A 23,980-nucleotide genomic window follows, 5' to 3' on the forward strand; every position below is an offset into this window, starting at 1 on the left:
AGACCCCTTCCATGAAGGCATGCTCACGGGCACGGCTGAAGTGGCCGGGGGATTCACAGGCACCCCTGTCCATCTTGTGTGATGTTTCCCTTTCGAAAAATTCCAAAGGAACCTCTGGTTCTTTGCCCAGTCTCAGTCTGTTATTCTAGACTCTTTTTCTTGCAGGTTGATTTTCTCCTGGGGGCCCTGAGGTTCTCCTGACAACTTGGTCTGTTCCACCAAGCCCTGACATGCCTGTGCATTGCTGGTTCCCACTGCTGGCATGTTCCAGTTTACTTTCCCAGGACAGAGCTCAGACCCCATGTGACTCAGTAGATGAGAACAGATGCCCAAGAGAAGGAGCCGTCACAGCCCACATGTAGAAAACCTTCTCCACCTTCTCTGAGTGTTTTACACGTAGCCAATTTGCAGTGCAGGCACATGAATATAGCACACTGCTGGGGTGTAGACGAATGATGCTGTGGGGCGTGAGAGGGACGGAGTAGGAGAGAGAACAAAAGGGAAGTGGTCTCAAAGCCATCAGCGTTCTGTCGTGGTGTTGCCCGGTCAGCTAAGCCAATGCCTGCAAAGACGTCCTGAGGATTACCGTTATCTGAGCACCCCAGCTGAATTTGCGAATAGAAAATCTTGGTTTCAGAATTTGACTTTTTACTTCCTGTCTTTTTTCTTTTTCACTTAGGGATTGTGTTTTTTTTTTTTTTTTTAAGTGAAAAACTCTCTCCTCCAACTCAAACATTCCAAGCCCTTATATTTTATAGCCTTTCAAAGTTTTTCTTTTAAAGGATAGTCATAATCCCAACCCCCCTCTCTGAGAAGAGAATTTTAAACAGCTCGGTGAACGTCCTTCTAAATAGAGAGGTATGGACAAAATTATTTGACAAAATGGAGTTACATATGTTTTTCTATAATTTATCATAATTTATTTAAACAGTTCACAAGTTGTTGGGTGTCTAGAGTGTCCTCATTTTTTCCTAATGTATACAGATGTAGAGCTGGGCTACTTAGCTGGAATAAATTAGATGTTTTTTAAAAAGAAAAAAAACTAACAATTATGAAACATAATTAAAGACACATAAATGGTTATAAAGTTGTCATATAGTGAAATAAATTATCAATTTTAAAAAGTACTAAAAATAAAAACTGAAGTGCTCAGGCAGACTTTTTACCTAATCACTGATATTATTTCATTATTGTGCTGACCTACTTCTTTGTGGCAACATGACTTGGCCATTAATTTTAGACAAAATTAATTCACTCTTCTATTCAAGATATAGTTATTGAGTTCCTGGCAGAAAATAAAATATAATAAAAGGTCCCCACACTCCCAGAGCTTATGTTCTGAAGAGAGGGAGAGAGAGGGGGAAAAAACAAGTAAATAAATATACAAAAATATCAGATTCAGAAATGGTGTGCAGAAAATTAAAATATGGGTGTGTAACAGAGAGTGGAATAGGGTGGGACTCTCCCAGGAAAGGACAAGTATACTGAGAATTGATGATAAACTCATGCCAGCCATGCAAAGACCAGGGGTGAAGACCATTCCAGGGAGAGGGGACAGCTAGTGCAAAAGCCCTGTGGTGGGAGTGAGCTTGGCATGTTTCAGGAAAACTAGGAAGGCCATATACATTTTAGCTCACTAAGGAAGCCAGAAAAGTGGCCCAGGATGAGAAGGGTCAGAGGTAAGGAGGGTCCAGGATGTGCCAGTTTTGTCAAGCAGGAAAGAAGTTTGCAATTTTTTTTAAAATTTATTTATTTATTTATTTATTTATTTATTTATTTATTTATTTATTTATCTATTTATTTATGGCTGTGTTGGGTCTTCGTTTCTGTGCAAGGGCTTTCTCCAGTTGCAGCAAGTGGGGGCCACTCTTCATCGCAGTGCACGGGCCTCTCATTATCTCGGCCTCTCCTGTTGCGGAGCACAGGCTCCAGATGCGCAGGCTCAGTAATTGTGGCTCACGGGCCTAGTTGCTCCGCGGCATGTGGGGTCTTCCCAGACCAGGGCTCGAACCCGTGTCCCCTGCATTGGCAGGCAGATTCTCAACCACTGCGCCACCAGGGAAGCCCTGCAATTTATTATAGGCACAATTGGAAGGTACCAGAAGGTCTTAAGCCGAGAAGTGACATGATGTTACTCATGTTTTCAAATGATCACTCTAGATGTTCCATGAAGGATGGAGTGCAGGGGGCAAAAATAGACAAATTAGGAGACTGTTATAGGTCCAGGTGAGAAGTGATAATGGCTGGACCACCTGCCACAGTGCCGGGGAGACCTGGATGAACTTGGGATATGAATTGGACACAGAATGAACAAGACTTGCTGATGGAATGCATGTGAGGGATGTAGGAAGAAAAGAGCCAGTGAAACTATGGAGAACAGTTATTGTGTCTGCCAAGCATTTTTTGGAAAAAGAGCATGTTTGGGCGTCTATTATAATATGATGCATAAGGTGAATTTTTTTCTCATAATAATGAGTGCATCCCATTTGTTAAGTACCTACCATGTGCTGGTCACTCTTTTCCTTACTGTGTGTGTAGAGGGAATACAAAGATGTCCATCGAGTGAAATTCTCTTCCTTTCACCTCACTTACTAAATTACAAAATGACCCCTGTTTTCCATATGGCCTCTGCCCCTCTGAGGATTGCATTGCCAAGGAAACAGATTGCTGAGCAGAGGCACTGTAGCTAAATCCTATTAAACGTGCAATAATTCAAGCAAAATGCATAAAGCCTACCAGCCCTTGGGTTTGGAATGTTGGCTTCCACATGTCCCCCTCCTAACTCCTGACTATATACCTAATAAGGTGCAATGTTTAGATGCCTAATTCTACCCAGAGTTCTGGACTTGTACATTCCTGCCCCAAATCCCTGCTCTGAAGGGCAGAATTTTTAATTAATCTCCCCAAATGGTATTTTCACATAATGAACTCTCTGCATGCTGCTAGCTTCAAACAGTAGACAAAAAGCAGTTCTTTTCTTCTCCTCAGTCAGATTTTTCCTTTGTAAAATATTCAGCAAAACTGCTTAATTAACTGTATGTGTTCAAATAGAGTTGGAGAGAGTCCAGAACTTGAGATTTCAGAAGTAGACATTGTTTAGAGACCAACTAGTTCAAGTCTGCTTTACACATAAGGAAACTGAGGTTCAGAAAGATTGATTTATGTGTCCAAGGTCACATGGTATTTTTTTAAAATTAATTTTTATTGGAGTATAATTGCTTTACAATGTTGTATTATTTTCTGCTGTACAGTAAAGTGAATCAGTTATACGTATACATATATCCACTCTTGAGTAGAGTTCCCTGTGCTATACAGCAGGTTCTCATGAGTTATTTGTTTTATATAGTAGTATATATATGTCAATCCCAATCTCCCAATTTGTCCCACCACCACACAGTGTACTAATGGGCAGTGCCAGGGCCAATGCTCACTTCCCCTGGCTGGTGACCCAATGGTGTCTCTGTTTCAAGGTTGTTCCTCTCACCACCTCTCTCCTAAAAGTCATCCCTACTACTCCTTCAGTATAAGTTCTCCACATCGAACTCTCTTTCACCTACACCCTTTGCAACCCAGTCTCAGTCTCTGATCCTTATTGTTCATCCCTATCCTCCGCTTGCCCATGCCTCAAATGCAGCTTCTTACTCCAAGTCCTTCTCATCTTATCATTCACTCCCATCACTATTTCCCAGGCTCATCTATCTCCTTACAAGATCAATGCATTTACACATCAAATGTGTGTTGCACAAATGGATTTTTTAAATCCAGTGCCCATGGGTTTGGCTATAAGGCTGTCCTCACTTCACCCAGTCATTTAAAGAAAGAAAGAAAGAAAGAAAGAGAGAGAGAGGGAGGGAGGAAGGAAGGAAGAAAGAAAGAAAGAGAAAGGAAGGAAGGAAGAAAGGAAGGAAGGAAGGAAGAAAGGAAAGAAGGAAGAAAGAAAGGAAGAAAGAAAAGGAAGGAAGGAAGAAAGGAAGAAAGAAAGAAAGAAAAAGAAAGAAGGAAAGAAGGAAGGAAAGAAGGAAAGAAAGAAGGAAAGAAGCAAAGAAGGAAAGAAAGGAAGGAAGGAAGGAAGAAAGAAAGGAAAGAGAGAGAAAGAGAGAAAGAGAAAGAAAGAGCGAGAAAGAGAGAGAGAAAGAGAGAAAGAAAGAGAGAAAGAAAAAAAGAAAAGAAAAGGAAAGAAGGAAGGAAGGAAGAAAGAAAAAACGATCCAGTGGAGTGAGAAAAAGGTGTTATTGGAATTAATGTACCATGTATAGATAAAGTCTTCTTATTTAGGAAAATTCATTGCTAGGCTTATTGGATATGGAAGACAAGTCCTAGTGGGCATGAGATGCAAGGAATCAAATAGGTAGATTCAACTCTCCTGAAGAAAAAATGAGTGCCTCATTGGTGGCGCGAGCAGCTAGAGAAGACAAAGGCCAGAGTGAGAGCACCAAGAAACACAGCGTCAGCCTGAAACCTGATTTGGCAGAAATGGACGAGACTTTTTAAGAACAAGAAAACACGATATTCAAATATAAGCTCTGCAGTTTATGTTTACCTGGCTGATACCCCTATGTCTCCAACTAAAGTCACTCAGAGATTTATGTAAAAGGCAATCTTGGGAGAAACAAGAAGAAGTGGTCTCCATCCTGAATTTGGGTTGACACTACAGTAAAGGAGGTGGGGCAAAACCTCAAGGTATAGGATGCAGAACTAAGATTCATTGAAGCTGGAAATTGAACCAGAGGTGATTAGAAGAAATGTAAGCCCTTAAGGGTTTGAATAAATCTTGGGAGACAACTGAGTTTGCATTGGAATTACCATGGGGATTCCAGTCAAGTTTATCTAGATCTGAAGGGGCATGGGCCCCAAACGTACCCAGGCACTGGGGATAGAAGGAGGAAGAGGCTCTAATTCTTGTCCTCTGGCAGCTCTTAGGAAAGTACATCAGACAGCTGGGTATGGAAATAACTAAGGTACAAGGCAAAAACAGGTTACAGGTAGGAGCTACTCATGTCGACTCATGGGAGGGCACTTAATATACTTCACACAGTAAATGGGACATGACTCACAATGATATCGGGCCACCTTAGGTTAACTTTTGTCAGGTAGACAGTTGGGAAGAGACTGAATTTTTTCCTTGGCCTACTGAATTGGCTATTTGATTAGAAATAGCTGCATTTTTACTTATTTACTTTCATTCTTTCATTGAATGAGTATCTATGGAGCACCTCCTTTTTGCCAAGCACTGCAGCAAGTGCTCTGAGTGCAATGATGGACCACTGTTGAGACATGATTCATTGTCGTGGAGCTCAGAGTCTAGAGGAGAAGAGAGGCATCAATCAAAGAATCAGACAAAGGGATATGCTATTGTAACTGCGATGGGAGTTATAGGAGAGGTATATGGTACCAAGAGAACATAGAACCAGGGAAACCTACCTAGTTAAGGTGCCAGAGGGGGCTTCCCTGAGAAGCTAAGATCTGAATGATGAGTAAGAGTTCACAATAGGCAAAGGCAAATGGCAAATCATTCCAGACTGAGCAGTTAGCGTGTGCAAGGGTCCTGTGGCACCCATGAACTGAAGCAAGTGTTGTAGGAGCGGGGTGAGCAGGGAAGAGGCACATGGTACAACACACAGGAGCCAGAACACCGGGCTTACAAGCTCCATTCCTCTTTCTCATAAAAACAACGAGGGCACTTCTCCCCTGGTCCAGTGGTAAAGAATCTGCCTTCCAATGCAGGGGGCACGGGTTCGATCCCTGGTCGGGGAACTAAGATCCCACATGCCGTGGGGCAACTAAGCCCACACGCCACAACTACTGAGCTTGCGTGCCTCAGGGAGAGAGCCCACGTGCCACAACAAAGATCCTGCATGCCACAACTAAGACCTCATGCAGCCAAAAATAATTTTAAAAAATTATAATAAATAAATCCAATAAAAATAAATGTTAAAAAAAAAAAACCAATGAGGAACCATCAGGTTGTCTCAAGGAAAATATGATCGTATTGAAAGGTTGAAAAAATAACGCTGGCTGTACAGGCAAATGGTGCAGAGCGATGGTAATTCCTAAGTAGATATTTTGCACAGGTCTGTGATGGCTTAAACTAAGCTAATGTCAGTAGAGATAGGAAGAACTAGATTTGACAGATATTCTGAAGGTAAATTCAATAGAGTTTGGTGAAAGTCTGGATATAGGAGGATCTTAGTTTGGGTTCACCCAGAAATGAACTCTGAGCCAAAGACTCAACACATTGGAATATACAGGGCACATTGGTATGGGGGTGGGGAAAAGAGACAAAGGAGGGAAGGCAGCCACTAACAAAGGAGGTATTAAGCCAGTTACTGTAGTGAGCCATGGGACTAGGGCTTAGTTCATTCTGGGAGCCAGGGAAGAATCATGTCTCAGAATTATCCCACTCGAGGGGTAAAGAAGCTGGGCTATTGATACACCAAATTCCACCCGTCACTGGTTGAAGGCTGATGTGGGAACACTCATTTTCTGGCACTCCCAACCTGCCTGATACGGATTTAGAAAAAGTCTTCAAGAACAGAGATGTACGAATTGGCTGTTAGAAGCGGTCTGGAGCTCATGGCAATGGTAGGGCCCAAGGGATATGGTTGGGGCACAGACTGAGTCTGCTGTAGCGGGTAAGGGTGAGCGTCAAAGGCAACTTAGATTTCTGGGTTGAGCTGCCGAGATAAGAAACATTGGAAAATGTTGCATGCCAGACACTACCAGACCCTGGGAATGCCCCTGCCTTCAGGGAATGTATAGTCTAGCAACTGAGCTAGTTTGTGAGAACACCCAAGGTTGCTCTCCAGGGAACAGGCACATAGACTCTGCCTGCTTTGTCCTAATCTCAAGGGAATTACTGAGGGAATAGATCTGATTAACTGAGTTTAGGCTGTGTGTCAATCCAGGGCAGTGAACAGTTGGCTCTTTCTATGTTACTCCTGAGACAGAGGGGAGAGCTAGCCCTCAAACTGGGGGGTGGTTTCAGAAGCAGCAGGTTTTAGTTTTCTAGGGCTGATATAACAATTGACCATGAACTTGGTGGTTTTAGACAACAGAAGTGCATTCTGTCATAATTCTGGAGGCCAGAAGTCCAAAACCAAGGTACGGTCAGGGCCACATTTCCCCTGAAGGCTTTAGGGAAGGAGGCTTCCTGGTCTCTTCCAGCTTCTGGTGGCTGCCGGTGTTCCTTGGCTTGTGGCAGCGTCACTCCAATCTCTTCTACATCTTCACATGACACTTCTTCCCTGTGTCTCTGTGTCTGTGTGTCTTAAATCTCTCTCTCCTGCCACTTATAAGGACACTAGTCATTGGATTTACGGCCCCCCCCTAAATCCAGGATGATCTCATTTCAAGATCCTTAATTACATCTGCAAACACCCTATTTCCAAATAAAGTCACCTTCACAGGTACTGGGGGGTAGGACTTGAATATGTCTTTTGGGGGCCCCTATTCAATTCACTACAGAGGGCTAGGATCGGTATATGTTTACACAGGTTAGGAGTTCTAGCAAAACTATCTTCAGTTTATCATCTGGTCTGATGTTAAGCCATATGGATTTATAGTCAGAAAAAAAAAAAATGTAGGCAACTTCTCAGAATGCTTTATGGGATCCATGGGATGTAGCAGGTTTAGAAGAAAAACTCCAGGTTAGTGGAGGGACATGAAATGAGCCCAAAGCAGAATCTGTTCGCAAATTAATAAAGAAACAGAATTGAACTAAGAAGGTAGAACAAAATCACCGGAAGAAAAACTTCAAGTTTCACGTGGGAAATAAGTGAAAAAGAAAAAGTGGAAACAGAGGTACCACTGACAATCATGATGAAGTAAGGAACAAAAGCTCAAACATATAAAATGAAAAATGAGGGAAGTTACAGTCAAGGAAATATCAAACCAAGGCTACATCTAGAAAATAAAAATTTATGGACTTGAATACGAGACCTTTAAAAAGGATCTTTAAGTTGCTTCGGGAAATATTTCTTCTTCAGTTGTTTCTAGTGGAATCTCTGACATGACAACTACTACCTACATCAAAGACATTTCCACCAATTATTGTCCAACGAAGCTTTAAACTCTAACTTCTCGGGCTTACTCCTCAGCATGCACGAGAGTCAAAATAGTTCCTGAGCAACTATCATCTTCTGGCATGGTTCACATTCTTTGGAAAATCTAATGGACTTAGCTCAGCTATTTAAGTAGACCACACAAGTCATAGATTACTGGCCGTCAAATTAGATGCTACCTTTGGGTTGACCATGGATCCTTGGTCCATTCACCAGAGGCCAGGGGAAGTCAGACAGAGGGGGTCTCATGGTTTGTGGATCTGTTCCTTCCAGGGTCATGGCTGGAATAAGCAGAAAGATATACATATATTAAACAGGTATGCAAAGCGGTGAGAGGAAGCAGTGTCCGAGCTATGAAATAGGGGTGGTTGGAGGAGTTGGCATAGAGGACTTGACTCTTAAGTCTGAGTGGTGTGCAACCATGGGAAGGCAGAGGGAGGTGGCTGAGTGATGCTGGGAGGGCCATCAGGATTTCTGAATGGAGTCTATACACAGCCCCTAGGAGGGACCCCAATATGCCACATCAAAGACAGCTGGACCAGGGGCTGATTACCGCAGCAATTTTATCAAAACTTTGTGCTAGTCTCAGGTAAGAAAGCAACTGGAAACAAGAAAAAGACTTGAATTGTATTTATTCATCTTGTCTAAAGGGTGGAGGAACGTTGCCCCATCTCATTTCTTTAACCGGAAAGCTGGCACCATGAAGGGAGTTGTTAAAAGAGCAAGGATGCCAGCACTCTCATTTATTTATTGGTATGTTCCATTTTAATTAAAATCCTCGTAGCTAATCACTCGTTTCACTGTGTGCAACGCCAGCTGAATAAGCTGGAGGACATGACAAAGGCAAAAATAAACTCTGCTCTCTCCCAATTTATTTAGTCTTGCTTTCCCTTTCCCACGTGGTAATTCAAGGGAAACATAAAGTTAACCTTCTATTCTTGCCTCTGTCCCTAGGAAATGAGTCTTATGTTGAGTCAGTGGGTGTAGTAGAAAGAATATGGGCTTTGAAATTCATACCTGTGCATTTGGATGTTGGCTCTGTGACCGTGGGCAAATATTGAACTTCTCTGATCCTCAAATTTTCCTACCTAAAAATGGGAATTATCATAGTACTCACTGCAGAGAGTTGGTGGAGGGTTAAATGAAATAATCAAAGTGAAGGGCCAGGTATGTAACAGGTGCTTAATAAGAATAGTCCCCATCATCACCACCACCATCCCGTTCACCTGGGTAGCATCTCCTTGTCCGTCAAAGCTCAGCTCAACCACCACTTCTTCTGGGATGGCTTCCCTGAGTCCCAAAGCTTGTCCCTCCTCTCTGTGACTGTGTGTTTATTCCCATTATGTGACTGTGTTTGAGCTTTCCATTTACTTGGGTGACCAGCTGGTGCACACATCCCATCAATAAGCAATTGTGTTTTTTTAAGATTGAAATGAAAATAGTATTTTTCTAGTATATAGTGTATTTTCAAACGGCTACCAAGTTAGGAGGACATAAACACTTGTTAACTTGTTTGTCTACAATAACATAACAAACCAAATTATTAGGTGTTTCCTTTGGCCTGGATGTACTGTGAAAAAATTACTGAGATGCCAAGGGTACTCATTGTGAACCAAGAAAATTCAGGAACTTCTGGTATAGGAAAATGATAACATTCAGAACTAGAGAAATAGCAATGCTTATTATTATTGTTATACTATAATGTCACAGTTATAATAATGCCGTAATTACTAGCTAACAGTAATACTGCTGCTGTTTCCCAGGCATTATTCTGAGCATTTGGGTGTGCTTTAAGTAAAGGGGTCACAGGTACTAACTCTTTTTATCCCATCAGTAGCCCTAAAATAAAAAGTTTCTCTATCCCATGTTACAGAAGAGGAAACCAAGGCCTATAGAGAATGAGTAACTTGCTAAAGGTCGCCGAATGGACCTTAGATGCTGGAGCTGGGATTCAAATCCAGGCATCCTGACTCTAGACTCAGACTTAACCACCTGCTTACCAAGGCCGCCGGGATGCAAAGAAGGAGACAGAACTGAGATGCCTGGCTGGCAGAATCCACAGACCTTACAAATTTTAGGGACCGGAGACAGTAGCTGTTTGGGCATGTTTGTCCAGCCCACCCCCCCCCCCCCATCTTCAGCAATGCTCCCACCCAGAGCCTGCTGACTCAGGGGACTTAGGGAGACACATGCAATTGTGGCCCCAACTCTGACCCCTGCCCTTGAACATGTCTGTAGGTTCCTGGAAACCTGCCAGGTTACCCAAGCGAGGCCAAATGGAGTTTCCTCTGAGGAATGAGGGACTGAAGCACTGTTTCTGGTTGTTTTTCTCTGTTATCAGTAAACTCAGTAGGATGGTTATTGTCATAATAACGACAGGATGCAGAAGTAAAGGTTCACATCCTCTTGCTTTTGAGGTAGGGGTTGATCCCCATCGCTGTGTTCCTTGAGACTGATTTTTTTCAGTGGTTTTGCATATTCCGTGAGGTCAGTACTCTGCCAATAACTTCTTTTATTTGAGCCAGACTTCCTAGATGTCTGTCCCTGTAACAGGATATTTAACACCACTGAAAGGGGGGTGGGGGCAACACCTCCATCACTAAGCCCCTTAAAGTGGGTGGCCATGGGTGTCATTCAGAGTGTAGACTTCAGCTGGGCCACTTCCTCTTAGAAACCGGGCAGGTCTGTGGCGTTCGCATAAACCAACAGTTCAGAAAGGTGGCTTTCCACACTGCCAGAGAGGCCAACCATCTACCCGGCAATTACACCACTGTCAGATTGTAAACACACATTTGCAAATGCCTCCAAAATTGTTCGGAAACAGTTTAGGCCTGTTCATGCAGGGCTAGTTACAGAATATTAATGGGGAAACTCACCCACCATCTGCTTTCGTGGTTGGAGCCAGATTTGCGCCATTTCAACATTTATGGGTATAAAGCAGCAGATCAAATGTTTTCCTCTGCCAGCTCTCGGAAAATCAAAACTCAGCAGCAATGGACAGTTGCATGGCTGATTGATGAGTTTACTGTGGGCACCACGTTTTCAGCTACAACACAGTCTTATTAAAAATGGTCTGGCTTTCTAAAAATCTAATAATACTCAGGAAGATGGGAAAGTGCCGTCATACAATTGAGGTTACGTGGCTTTATTCAAGACCCGCCCCCCTCGCCCCTGATCTGGTGCAGGACGGCTGATACCATAATTAAATGAAGAAATCCCTGCTAACTCTAAAGCATGATATATGGTGATGCCCATGTAAGATGTGGTAGATTTCAAGGCATGCGATTCAGAATGTTTGTCTCTTTGGCTTTTGATTTGGGGATTGTGCTTGAAATCAGTGTTTTTCTGCTATCATATTAAGACAGATAATGTTATCTCTCCTGATTGTAGGCCTCTCATATTCTTTCATTTCAGTTATTTTGGATGATGACTGCCAAACCCCACCAACACCCAGAGTTGTCCTGTGCATGTCCCAGAGCTCATATGTTAAATGCAGATCATCCTGAATTCTAATTGCTGGCAACACCTCAAGTTTCAGTGAATATCCATCCAACCATTTTCAAGTGTTATGATGTATTATTAGGGCTATAGCTCTGCTGTAACAAAGTGACCCCAAATTACAGTGGCAGAAATGACAGAATTTTATTTTTCTCCCAAGTAACAGTCCCAAGTGAACAGTCCAGGATGGTGGGTTGCTCTGCTCCACAGAGTCATTCAGAGATCCAAGCTCTTACCATCTTTTGGCTCTAACTTTCCTGCAGGAATTGTCTTCATCTGTGTAGTCGAGGCTGGGTTGCAGATGAATCATGGAAAAGGGAAAGAGAATCCAGGGAATCTGGCTTGTCCCTTAAATTGGAGATGACTGGCAAGAACGATTTTCACTCACATCCCATTGGCTTAAAGTAAATTTCAGAGCTACATTTAACTGCACCAGAACTTAGGTAATGCTGTTTCTACCTGGGCAGCTATGGGCTCAGATTCAACTCTATTGCCAAATAAGAAAAGGAGGATGGATTTTGATGGCTGGTCAGAAGTTTCTGTCACATGTAATGACAGATAGAGGTATTACCTCCTACAAACAAGATAAATGCCACAAGAGCATACATTTAACAAATATTTATTAAGTGCCTACTATGTGCCTGATCCTTTTTCTTACATGTGTAAGGAAAGCATTGTTAAATATACTGTGGGTGAAATTATGCAACAGTATAAACACATTTTCTACTTTAAAAAAAAATTTTTTTTTTAATTTTTATTTTTATTTACTTATTTATTTGGTTGCACCAGGTCTTACTTGTGGCAGGTGGGCTTCTTAGTTGTGGCACGTGAGCTCTTAAGTTGTGTCATGCATGTGGGATCTAGTTCCCTGACCAGGGATCGAACCTGGGCCCCCCTGCACTGGGAGTGTGGAGTCTTATCCACTGCACCACCAGGGAAGTCCCCATTTTTCTACTTTTGAAAGACTTTTGCTTTTTCAGATAATAGAGGGGAACTGGAAAAAGGGCAAGGTTTTTACCTTCATATTGCGGGAAACATATTCACACCTGTCAAATTCCAACAGCTGGCATTATTGTTGTTCTGTGGATAAGCCCACACAAACACCGCATAGAGAGTTATCTGGGTGTTGGTCTCATAAATCATAACTTGCTTGTAGCATGTTTATGAAGCTTCAGTAAAGCCTCTTCAGAGGATGACATCAGATCGTTGAGATTAAATTCAACCTCAAAGGAGGGTTTTTTTCCCAAAATAATTAAGGCAACAAACAAGGCACATTTTGCAGTCATTCCACGGATATGATAAGTCACACCGTCTTCAGGGTTTGTGTACTCAAAGCAGTGAATAATAATATGATGACCAGAGCGTGTCAGGTGACCCTGCTGGTAGACGCTGGGATGCAGGAAATATTCCAGAGGCACCAGGAACACATTCTTAACTTCATCGGGGTTAGGCTTGGCCTGGAAGTTGGAGTCTATAAATCCTACAACAGGGGTTATCAATGTATCTCTCTGAAAGCAAAACACAAAAGATACAAACTGAGAAGTGAAGACATACCGTTTCAAAAAAAGCATGGTTAAAAGCATGCCACTTCTACATAAACTAAGCTCACAGGCCAAAGCAGTCAGTTACATAAAACTTGCTCCATAAGTAAACGTCACGTCCCCCTAAATGGGAGTGGTCTCTGCCCTACCTGACGCAGCATCTCAGATGAGTCTGAAAACGATATTTTTGGGGAACATAAATTAGTACAGTCTTTTGGAACAGAGATTTAGTAACATTATCAAAATGTGCTCCCTTTGGCCCTGAAATTGCATTTGTGTGAGTACATCTGTATGACAAATTCCTACCAGTGAGAAAAGATAAACGTACAAGACGGAAGCATGGTTTGCGATAGTCCCAAACTAAAGTTATCACTGCTCAATGGATGGATATTTAGGGTAGACCAATTACGACTATATCCATATAATGGGGTACTATGCAGCCCTTAAAAAAGAATGTGATAGACACCTTTCCTTATCAGTATAGACAAGTATGTGCCATCTTATCAATAGAAAAGTGACATCATATTAATTGTGGCATATTCCCATTTATGGAGAATTTTATACATATATGTGTGTGTGTGTGTGTGTGTATATATATATATATATACATATATACACATATATATATATATATATACACACTATTTTACATAACATATATGTTTATAAGTGGGGGGGGATTTCTATTTACAACCACTACTGTGCTGAAATGAATGTAGGGTGCTGTTAACTGAAAGAGTCTACTGAAAATCTTGAGGGGGAGGCCTGGAGTTTAGTGTAGGAGCTGATAAGGGCTGCATGACCTTGAATTAGAAAGTGAGAAGAATCAGGAATTCCTGGGAGAACTCCTAAGAGGAAGTGGGTGGGAAAATCCAGGGATACATTGTGAGGCTGGGGTTCTATAGGAGGATAAACAGGCCTGTGGAAAATTCTGAGGAAGGACAGCTAAAGCATGTTTCAGAACAGTGATGACTGGGACTTCCCTGGCGGTCCAGTGGTTAAGACTCCACGCTCTCAATGCAGGGGGGCACGGGTTCGATCCCTGGTCGGGGAATTAAGATCCCACATGCCGCATGGCACAGCCAAAAAAAAAAGAACAGTGATGACTCAGACCATTAACTAAATTAACGATGAAAGTCAACATTTGGACCAGGAGCGGAGGACGGGAGCACAGACTTTAGACATCCTTAGGGTGGGAAATCTGGGGTCATGAGTTGCCAGAGGGCAGAGGCTTTGTTCCAGCAGCAGCCCTCGCTGTGCCTGGCCTTGTGTGAAGGCTCAGCCTCTTCTGTCCCAGGGTTCCCCAAAGGCGGCCTCTGCAATGAAGACTCAGATGCAAGTGATTTCTTAAGGAAGTGCTCCCAGGAGAAAGTGGTGAGGAAGGGAGCGGGGAAGAAAGACGGGTAGGGGGGAAGCCAGGCGAGGATGCTGCGGGGACCTGTGGGGTGTAAAGTACACCTTCGAGCCTGTCCCACGAGATGAGGGGGCTGGGCTTTCATGCCGCTCAGTCATTGGCTGAGGACTGCCCGGCTGGAAGTAAATCAAGGCAGTGCTGGCTCTCTGTGCATCAGGGGAGGCGGTTCCAGTGGTCCAAGGGCACGGGTCTTGGAAGAAAGCTGCTGGTGCGTGTATCAGAAACACGGCCTAAAAGGACTAAGAAGGCATCTGGACAGAGCCTGGAGTATCGCTCAGCACGCATCCGTGGCTGCTATTTCCATTCAAAGACCATAACCTTCTCTAGAATCCAACACCCTCCGCCTGATTCTTCACAACAACCTGCCCACGAGGAAGCTTGAACAATGGCAATTGGACAAGAAAAAACTTGCCCAAGGTCACATCCAGCTAACACTTGGCAGAAACCAGGATTCGACCACGGGCCTGCTGCCCACACACTCAAATTCTATCAAACACGTGTCACCATATCTCCGAGATGGCACACAGCAGGTGGCTTAAATACGACGGTGGAGAGTTCCCAGCTGCAGCTCAGATGTCATCCCCGCCCGAGGACTGTGGGCCACGCTTGTTAGGCAGGTGGGTGGACACTGAATTGGCATGGCAGTGCCGGCCCTTAAACTGGCGTGTCAGAGCCTGAGGAGATTGGCGGGGAAAAAAAAATCAGAGCCTCAGAAGGAGATCATGGTCTAAGACTGAATGTTTCAGATGCAGAGTCAGGCACGTTCCACATGGTTCAAGCTTAGAAGAGTAAGAGAGACTGTGGGAATCTGTGGATGAAGCAGCGTCTCTGGATATCTGATCTCTAAAAACACAGGTGTCTGAATTGGCAGGGAAAAAAAGGTGTGCATGGCAGACATCCTAGGACCCATAAAACTCTGCATTTGGCCATTGGCTGAGTTGAAATGCCATGGAGACAGGCTTCTGCTGTGGACATAGGGTGAGGCAGGCTTTAGGGCCCCTGGAAGAAGCTGCAGGCTATTAGAAACATCCCCGGAAGTCAGGATACACCACTGAAATGTTACAGGAATTGGGCCTTTGGGAGGCAAAGAAAAGGATCGAGACTGGCAGGTTTGGGCCACGTACAGAGAAAAAGGAGAACTGTCCCCCTAGGCCTTTGCAGAGAGAAGCTCATACGTGTATGACAAAAGGACAAGCAGGTTGGGGGCTGGAAGGCGTGGGAGGGTTAACGCCGGGTGCGGGTAAAAGCCAATGACACCCCAGAACATCTCCGGGCATTGCCCTGTGTTCCCTGGGGGACAAAATTACCCCCAGTTAAGAACCATTGGATTAGATTAGGCTTCTAAGCATTAAATAAATGGCATTTTGGTAGCACATTTAAAAGATCTGCAAGGTCCAAAAAGCAAAATGACCTTCACTAGCACTTCTAAACACAGTACACCTTTCTTGAAAGCCTTTGTTCATTCTAATTTCTCGTTGATGTGATTAGCATTACATCAAGAGCAGGTCATCTTAGAAGCCTCCTGCTCCGGGAGCGTCTGGTCCATGGAAATCTCCTGAAGACCCATAAACTCCTGTGAAGACTGTTGTAGCCTATCCCCTCAAGGGCAGAACTCAGTAGCTCCTGGGGACCTTGGAAACGGAGTTACTCTTACTTTGGGAACTTAACAACCATTATGCGTTTTGTCAAGAGTTCTAAAATCAATCCCTAAGATGTTCTGGGGGATTTGCAGACATCCTCTGAAAAGGGCTGCCAGTAGAAAACATAGTTGAAGACGAAGTAATTGACACGTATCTTGTCCTAATCCCATGTTCTTTTTCTCTGTCTCATTTCTTTTTCATTGAGGATGCACTTATTGCCATTAGCTTCTTCCAAACTAAATCTCCCTTGAGTGGTGACCTTTCTATTTTTAAAATGGACCCAACTAAGACATATCTCAGCACCACCGATCTTCACAAAGGGCGATCTGGTTTTCTGATTTTTAGGTATCAGTGGGATTCTTCCTTTGACATAAAAATTCACCTGGAAGCCCGATACTATTTAAAACATAAACAAATTTACACCTACCTCTGATACGTGATGAGTGCAGTTCACCTCTGTGATACTCTTCCCTCAAGCCCATAACCCTAGCTTAACCAGGAGAAAAATATCAGATAAACCCCAACTGAGGAGCATTCTAGAACATACCTGACCAGTACACCTCAAAAGTGTCAAGGTCATGAAAATAATGGAAGGCTAAGGAACTGTCACAGATCAGAGAATAAGGAGACATGACAGCCAAGCACAACATGGTGTCCTGGATGAGATCCAGGACAGAAAGGAGGACATTAGTAGAAAAACTAGTAAAAGACAAGAGTGGAGTTTAGGTAATGGTAATGTACTAACATTGGTTTCTTAGTTGTCACCAGTGTACCACAGTGATGTCCGATGTCAATAATGGGGGGACACGTGTACGGGTATGCGAGAACTCTCTGTGATATCTTTGTGACTTTTCCGTAAATCTGTAACTATTCTAAAATTAAAAGTTTATATGAATAATGTTATACCGATAAAACAACGCTGTTATCCAACTTCAGATTTACTCCTTCTAAAGTCAATTAGTACAACAATGAAATTGTTGTGTTCAGTTCATATGAAATAAGGTCTGGCTACCTCAGCCCCAGGATTCATTTTGTTGTTATGTTTGTTTGTTTGTTTGGTATATACTATCAAGGAAATCCTGCTTCACACAGAAATGCAGTTACAAGTAGTAACTGTTTTTAAACAGCTTCCCTAGTGATCTCAGGATACTGCTCAATTAATGTGACATGGAGAAACTTGGTTCCACGGTATGTGCAAAAATGAGTATCCTTTGGGCAAAAGTGATACCCTGGTGGCCTCCGAGGGGCTGAAATTTGGTATGCTCAAGTGTGTATTATTGTTTCAAGAGAATTCTCAAAATAAATGCATACTGGAGAAAAATAAATGTGAACTGAATGTTAATGAAACAATTCTGAGGCATCTGCAGGGTTCCACAGCACCTAGTTTGAAAACCACTGATGGAGTTCAGCCCTTTCATTTCTGGATGGGGAAGAAGGGGCCCATACAGGAAGGAAGGCTTGCCCAAGGCCTCTTAGCTCACAAGGGGCAAAGGCCACACATGAACCAGTCTCTTGACTCAGTATAGCACTCTTGAGGGTCATGTTTGGCCAAACATGGAATCCTGAAGATAGTGTATCCACTGTGAGCGCATGAGAGTCTCAGAAACCCAGTTCCATCCCAAGCCTTACATCAAACAGCACTGGCACCAGGCGGCAGACGACCTCCACTTGGTGAGGATGCAGCCCCACTTCCTCCTGGGCTTCCCGGAGAGCCGTGGCCACGTCATCCGCATCTGTAGGTTCGTACTTGCCTCCAGGAAAGCAGACCTCTCCGGGTGACCTTCTCAGCTGGATATGGAAAGAAAAGAGCTGCAATGTGTGATTCCAAGTTTGGTACTGTTCACTCATTCAACAAGTATGCGCTGAATTTCTATCTTGTGCCAGAGACCATTCCCACACTTGTGGTAGTAAGTGGGAATAAGACCAAAAAGAAAAGTTTTTTTTTTTTTCTTGAATCCTTTTAAAAAATGAACTTGGAGAACTACCCTCCCTTCTGATTTTTCTCTCCTTGCCCTCCAAGGATACCATACACCCACAAATAACTTTACATGGATGAGGAAAAAAAGTGGAACAAAAGGAGAATGAAAACAGCAATGTCATCAGTAATCTTTACTGAGTGCTTACCATGTTCTGGGCATGCTGCTTCACGTGGGTTTCTTTTCACTGAGCCCTCGGAACGGTTCTATAAGTGACTATTTTTTTAAAGTGTTTGTTTAATTGAGGTGAAATTCACATAATATAAAATTAACCCTTAAGAAAAAAATTTTTAATATGTTTTTTCATTGAAGTATAGTTGATTTACAATGTTGTGTTAGTTTCTGGTATACAGCAAAGTGATTCAGATATATATATAGATACATATATTCTGAGATACAGATATATATTCTGATGTCTATATCTATGTATATCAGATATCTATATATATATCAGATATATATCTCTATCATCTATCTATCATCTATCTGCCTATCTATCATCTATCTTTCTATCATCTATCTATCGTCTATCTATCATCTATCTATCTAATATCTATCTATCATCTATCTATCATCTATCTGCCTATCATCTATCTAACATCTGTCTATCATCTATCTATCTATAATCTATTTATCTATAATCTATCTATCATCTATCACCTATCATCTGTCTATCTGTCTGTCATCTATCTGTCTATCATCTATCGTCTATCACCTATCATCTGTCTGTCTGTCTATCTGTGTATCATCTATCTATCTATCATCTATCTATCACCTATCATCTGTCTGTCTATCTGTCTATCATCTATCTGTCTATCTATCATCTGTCTATCTATCATCTATCTATCTATCATCTATCTATCTATCATCTATCTATCTGCCTGCCTATCTATCATCTATCTATCATCTATCATCTATCTGTCTATCTATTATCTATCATCTATCTATCATCTATCTATCTATAATCTGTCTATCTATCTATAATCTGTTTATTATCTATCTATCTATCATCTATCTGTCTGCCTGTCTATCTATCTATCATCTATCAGGTTGTCTGTCTGTCTATCTATCATCTATCTATCACCTATCATCTGTCTGTCTCCTGGGGCCCTGCTTATATGACTCCAGGGAGGGACACAGCTCCAGTAATGCCTCAGGAAGTTTCTTACTCCCACAGCCAAATAGGGCCTAAAGTCAGATGTAATTAGATTGAAATACTTCTTTGAAAAAAAATGTGACCTTTGCACATCAGAATTTATGGTCTAAGATGATTCTTACATAACAATCAACAGGCAAAGCAACTCCGAGTGAAACCGAGACCCATTTTGGGGTTCTCTAGATTTTCTACATTACTGTCTGATAATATTAAAAACATACTTAAGTGCTTCTCTGGTGATTTTGGCAGAGCTGGGAACAGACCCTGGTCCCTGCTTCCCACTGAGTACCTCCCCTTGGAACTTGGATTTTCATCATCTCATGTGTTTATGTCATTGTTGCCAGACCCAGACCACAGAGAATCCACACTTGTCTAGTCCCAAAGCCAAAAAACTTCAGCTGATTCCTCAGCTTCCCCCTGACCCCACCCAAGGGATACTTCTTATTCTGCTTACAAAGCCTATTTTCTCATTATTGTGGCCTGTTTTCTTTTTTGTACTAGGATAACTTTGAAATGACTGCTTCCCCAACTCTTCCTCAGAAGTAGTACCCCTAATAGCAAGGGAGAGTGACAGTACCCAGGGGTGTACCCAGGGGAACTCCATTCCCAAGCCCAACATTTCTTTAAAGTGGAACGATTTATCGTAAAAACTCAGGCCACGTGTGCTAATGACACTAATGGTGACAGCTGAGACTTATTGAATCCTTGCCAACTGCCAGCGCTGTTTTAGGTGCTTTACATTTGTTACACTGTAAAGCCTTCACAGCAGCCCTATGATGCAGGTACTAATAGCTTGTCCTCATTTTGCAAGTGAAGACATTACAGCACAGAGAGGGTAAGTAATTAGGACAAAGTCACACAGCTTCAACAAGACTCTGCATTCGAACATAGGCAGCCAGCTTAGGGCCCAGGCTGTCAACTTCAGTGCTCTAGAATTTTCACATTATACCTGGGGTGGGAGTAGTCTAAAACAGTGGCTCTCGGTAGGGGCAATTTTATCCTCTCCCCATCCCTGCTGAAACAGTAGGCAATGTCTGGAGACATTTGTGGTTGTCACAAAAAATGCGTGTGAGTGTGTGCGTGTGTCTGTGTGTGTGTGTGTGTGTGACTGGCATGTAGCGGGTAGAGGCCAGGTATGTTGTTAAACATCCTATAATGCACAGGGCAACTCCGCCAACAAAGAATTATCCAGCCCAAATGCCAATGGCTGGATAAGAAACCCTGGCCTAAAAGTATTTTAAATTACTTGCTAGCTAAATTACTTATTTTACTTTCCAAAACGTCTCCAAAACAGCCCTGTTATCCTGTGGCTTCATGTACTTCTCAAACATCACAATTTTGAGAGTACAGTTGAGAATCTAGAACCTCAAAATATGTGCCAGTGACAGCATTTCATGGGGTTTTCACATGTCCTGAGACTTTAATGGAAGGAGTCTTTTTGTCACCTACCTTCTCTGACCGGAGGGTGAACAACAGGTAGAGTTTTCCTTCTTTAGCCAACAACGGTAAAAGGATGGAACATTTGTTAGACAACAAGTGAGAATATTTGGTCCCAACGTCATGTTTTCTTAAGCGGGCCTTAGCGTCATCTACCAAACTGTTTCTAAAATGGAAACAAACCAGACAGTTGAGTAACCAGAGTTATGATGTCATACAGAGTGAAGTAAGTCATAAAAAAATAAATATCGTATATTAACGCATATATGTGGAATCTAGAAAAATGGTACAGATGAATCTATTTGCAGGGCAGGAACAGAGAGGCAGACATAGAAAATGGATGTGTGGACACAGCACGGGAAGGGGGGTGTGGGACAAACTGGGAGATTAGGACTGACATATATACACCACCATGTGTAAAACTGATAGCTAGTGGGAACCTGCTGTGTAGCACAGGGAGCTCAGCTCGGTGCTCTGTGATGACCTAGAGGGGTGGGATGGGGGGTGGTGGGAGGCTCAAGAGGGAGGGGATGTGGGGATGTACGTATACATATAGCTGATTCACTTCATTGTACAGCAGAAACTAACACAACATTGTAAAGCAACTATAGTCCTAAAAAAAAAAAAAAAAGTTCCTAATCTCGACAGTGTTTCTGCTTCGTTGCGTGTCCTGGCATTTACCATTTTTGAGTCTCAGTGTACTTTTTAATAATATGGCAGCAGTAATAATACCCAAATCACGTGACTGTTGGCAAGCTAAAATGAGGCAAAAAACTACTAAGAACACAGTTCCGTACCTGAGTTCACTTTAAAAGCTAAATGAATTTTAAATGATGGTAAATGTTCTTTCAACAGTGCAATAGCTCAATGTTGAAATCCATAATAATATTCAGGAAGACAGGTTTGCAGAGCAAGTCACTGTAAGGTTAGACCATCGTAAGGTTAAGGACTTTCTCTTAACCTGGCCCTTATGTCACATTATCAAACCCTCGTCTTCAAATGCCTTGTAACAGTGGTTCCCAAACTTAAGCAGCAACAGAATCACCCAGAGGTCTTGTTACAACATAGATTGCTGGGTCCACCTGTGACTTAGTAAAAGCCAAGTATTTAGATTTATAACCACAAATGATGCCCTGAATCCGTAACTATGGGTTTGTTTTGGTCTTTTTGACAGGTGTATTTTATTGTTGGTTTGTGAAGTGGGTTAAATAGTGTCCCCTCCCCAAAAAAAACCATTGTTTGAAAACAGGATGGTATTTGGAAACAGGATCTTTGCAGATGCAATTAGTGAAGGATTTCGAGACGAAATCATCCGGGATTAGGGTGGGCCCTAAATCCAATAACTGGTGTCCTTATAAGAAGAGGAGACGACACAGAGAGACACATATATGGGGAAGAAGGTCATTTGAAGATGAGGCAGAAATTGGAGTGGTGCTGCCACAAGCCAAGGAATGCCTGGGGCCACCAGAAGCTGAAACGGGCAGGGAGTGTCCTGCCCTGGAGCCTTCAGAGGGAGCATGGCCTTGCTGACTCCTTGATTTTGAGCTTCCAGCCTCAGGACTGTGGAAGAATACATTTCTGTTGTTTTAAGCCATCCAGTTTGGGATACTTTGTTATGGCAGCCCTAGAAACTAACAGTTTGATTTTAACTTTTCTGTGGTTAAGGCAGTTTTGCATAAGGGGCAAAATCGGGTATTTAAGTGAGGCAGAACTGGTTTCAAAGTGCTAGGAACGACCTCTCTAAGCCCCCCTTTCCTCATCTGTGACATGCTGAAGATATCTGTGATGATTAAATGACATGGTTCTGTGGCTGACACTCAGGGCGCAAGGAATGGTAACATGTCATCATAAATGTCTCAGTCCTCAGGCAGTTGTTGCCAGAGATGTGTGCTATTTTTTGCTTCCTTCTCCGAGGCAGGATGCTCAGTAATGTGGCTGTGTAACAGCAGTGGATGTCAAAAGCGACCAAATGGCCTGAAAAGAGAAACGGAATGCTGGCACTGGAGGGGACTCCAGAGCGCATCCCGTGCACACAGGCCCGCGTCCAGAAAAGGAAACTGTCCCTACCGGGAATGCGAGGGACTACTTAAAAGTGTGGCTTTTAAGAGGCGCCCAGAACTGACCAGAGGGACCAGCAGAAGCAAGTCTGCAGAAACGTCCCCATTAGGGGGCTGGTCCTTGGGGTAATCGCCATAAAAACACCAACAGGACCAGCCACACCATTCTGGGCATGGGCTCATCTCACCTTCTTCCCATGCTTTTCTCATTAAGGTGGAAACACGATCACGGCCTGGCTCAGAGAGGTTACGTAACTGAGACCCAAGATCCCGACCTTGAACCCAGAGCTGCCTGGCGCGGCCTCGCAGTCCCTGAGTCGGACTCCGGAGACCGGGTGAGCGGAAGAGGGAAGCCCTCGAGGAAGGGGTGTGCACCCACGACGGCCACAAACGGCTCTTTGGCGGGAGAAGCTGCGAAGGCCCAGGGACCCTGCGAGCGGCCAAGAGAGGTGAGCGCCCAGAGAGCGGGCTCGGAGGGTGGGCAAGCGGGCTCAGAAAAAAGTAGCCAAAAGGCGCCGGTCATACGTGGCCAGCGATCTGTTCGGCCTCGCCGCGATCAAGGCCGGGCCAGGCAGGGCTCGGGGTGCCAGGGCCGGGGAGGCTTTACCTGACTGGCTCTTGGGGAGGACAGGCTCGCCACATTGTCCCCGGGAAAGTTTGTTTCCGGTAACTCCTCCCGGGGCGGGCCGGGGGGGGGGGAAAAAAAAAAAACCGCCCGGACTGGCATGCGCAGAGCAGCTCTGGGCCTGGGGCGGGGAGAGAGGCGGGGTCTGGGGACGGATATGGGGCGGGGCCTGGGGGACGGAGGCGGGGATAGGGCGGGGTCTAGGGTCGGAAGCAGGACTGAGCCGAGAGCCGTAGGCGGAGGATCGGGGCGGGGCGAGACGTGAGGGCGGGGCTAGTGGGACTTAAAAGCCGCGCCCCCGGTCGCGCAAAGTAGCTTTCAGCTCTCGCTCAAACGCCGGAGGTAAATGAGGCACTCTGAAATTGACAACTGTGAAAAAAGAAAAAAGTGAAAATGCAGTGCTGGTGAGTTGAGAGGATTCTTACACTCGCACTCACTGTTGCTAGGAGGTCAAGTTGGTTCAACTTTTCTGAACAGCAGTCAACACATGACTACCCAGCACGTACTTTGTGCTGGATGCAGCTCCCACAGTGAGCGAAAAGACACCGCAGAGCTTACAGTCAAATGGGAGAGAGA

At 43.6% G+C, this 23,980-nt stretch overlaps 1 protein-coding gene across 1 annotated transcript; it reads right to left on the minus strand.

Annotated features, from left to right (window-relative positions):
- Nucleotides 1-11,677: 11,677 nt before the first annotated feature.
- On the minus strand, nt 11,678-23,506 carry NUDT7 (nudix hydrolase 7). Its single transcript, XM_068527688.1, is given in 5 exon segments — nt 11,678-13,066; nt 17,783-17,941; nt 20,735-20,888; nt 23,387-23,475; nt 23,477-23,506. Coding segments are annotated over 5 exon segments (801 nt in total). The 3' UTR covers nt 11,678-12,697.
- Nucleotides 23,507-23,980: the final 474 nt, after the last annotated feature.

The sequence above is a fragment of the Eschrichtius robustus genome, chromosome 19 (genome assembly GCF_028021215.1).
Source record: "Eschrichtius robustus isolate mEscRob2 chromosome 19, mEscRob2.pri, whole genome shotgun sequence".
Taxonomy (NCBI): Eukaryota; Metazoa; Chordata; class Mammalia; order Artiodactyla; family Eschrichtiidae; genus Eschrichtius; species Eschrichtius robustus.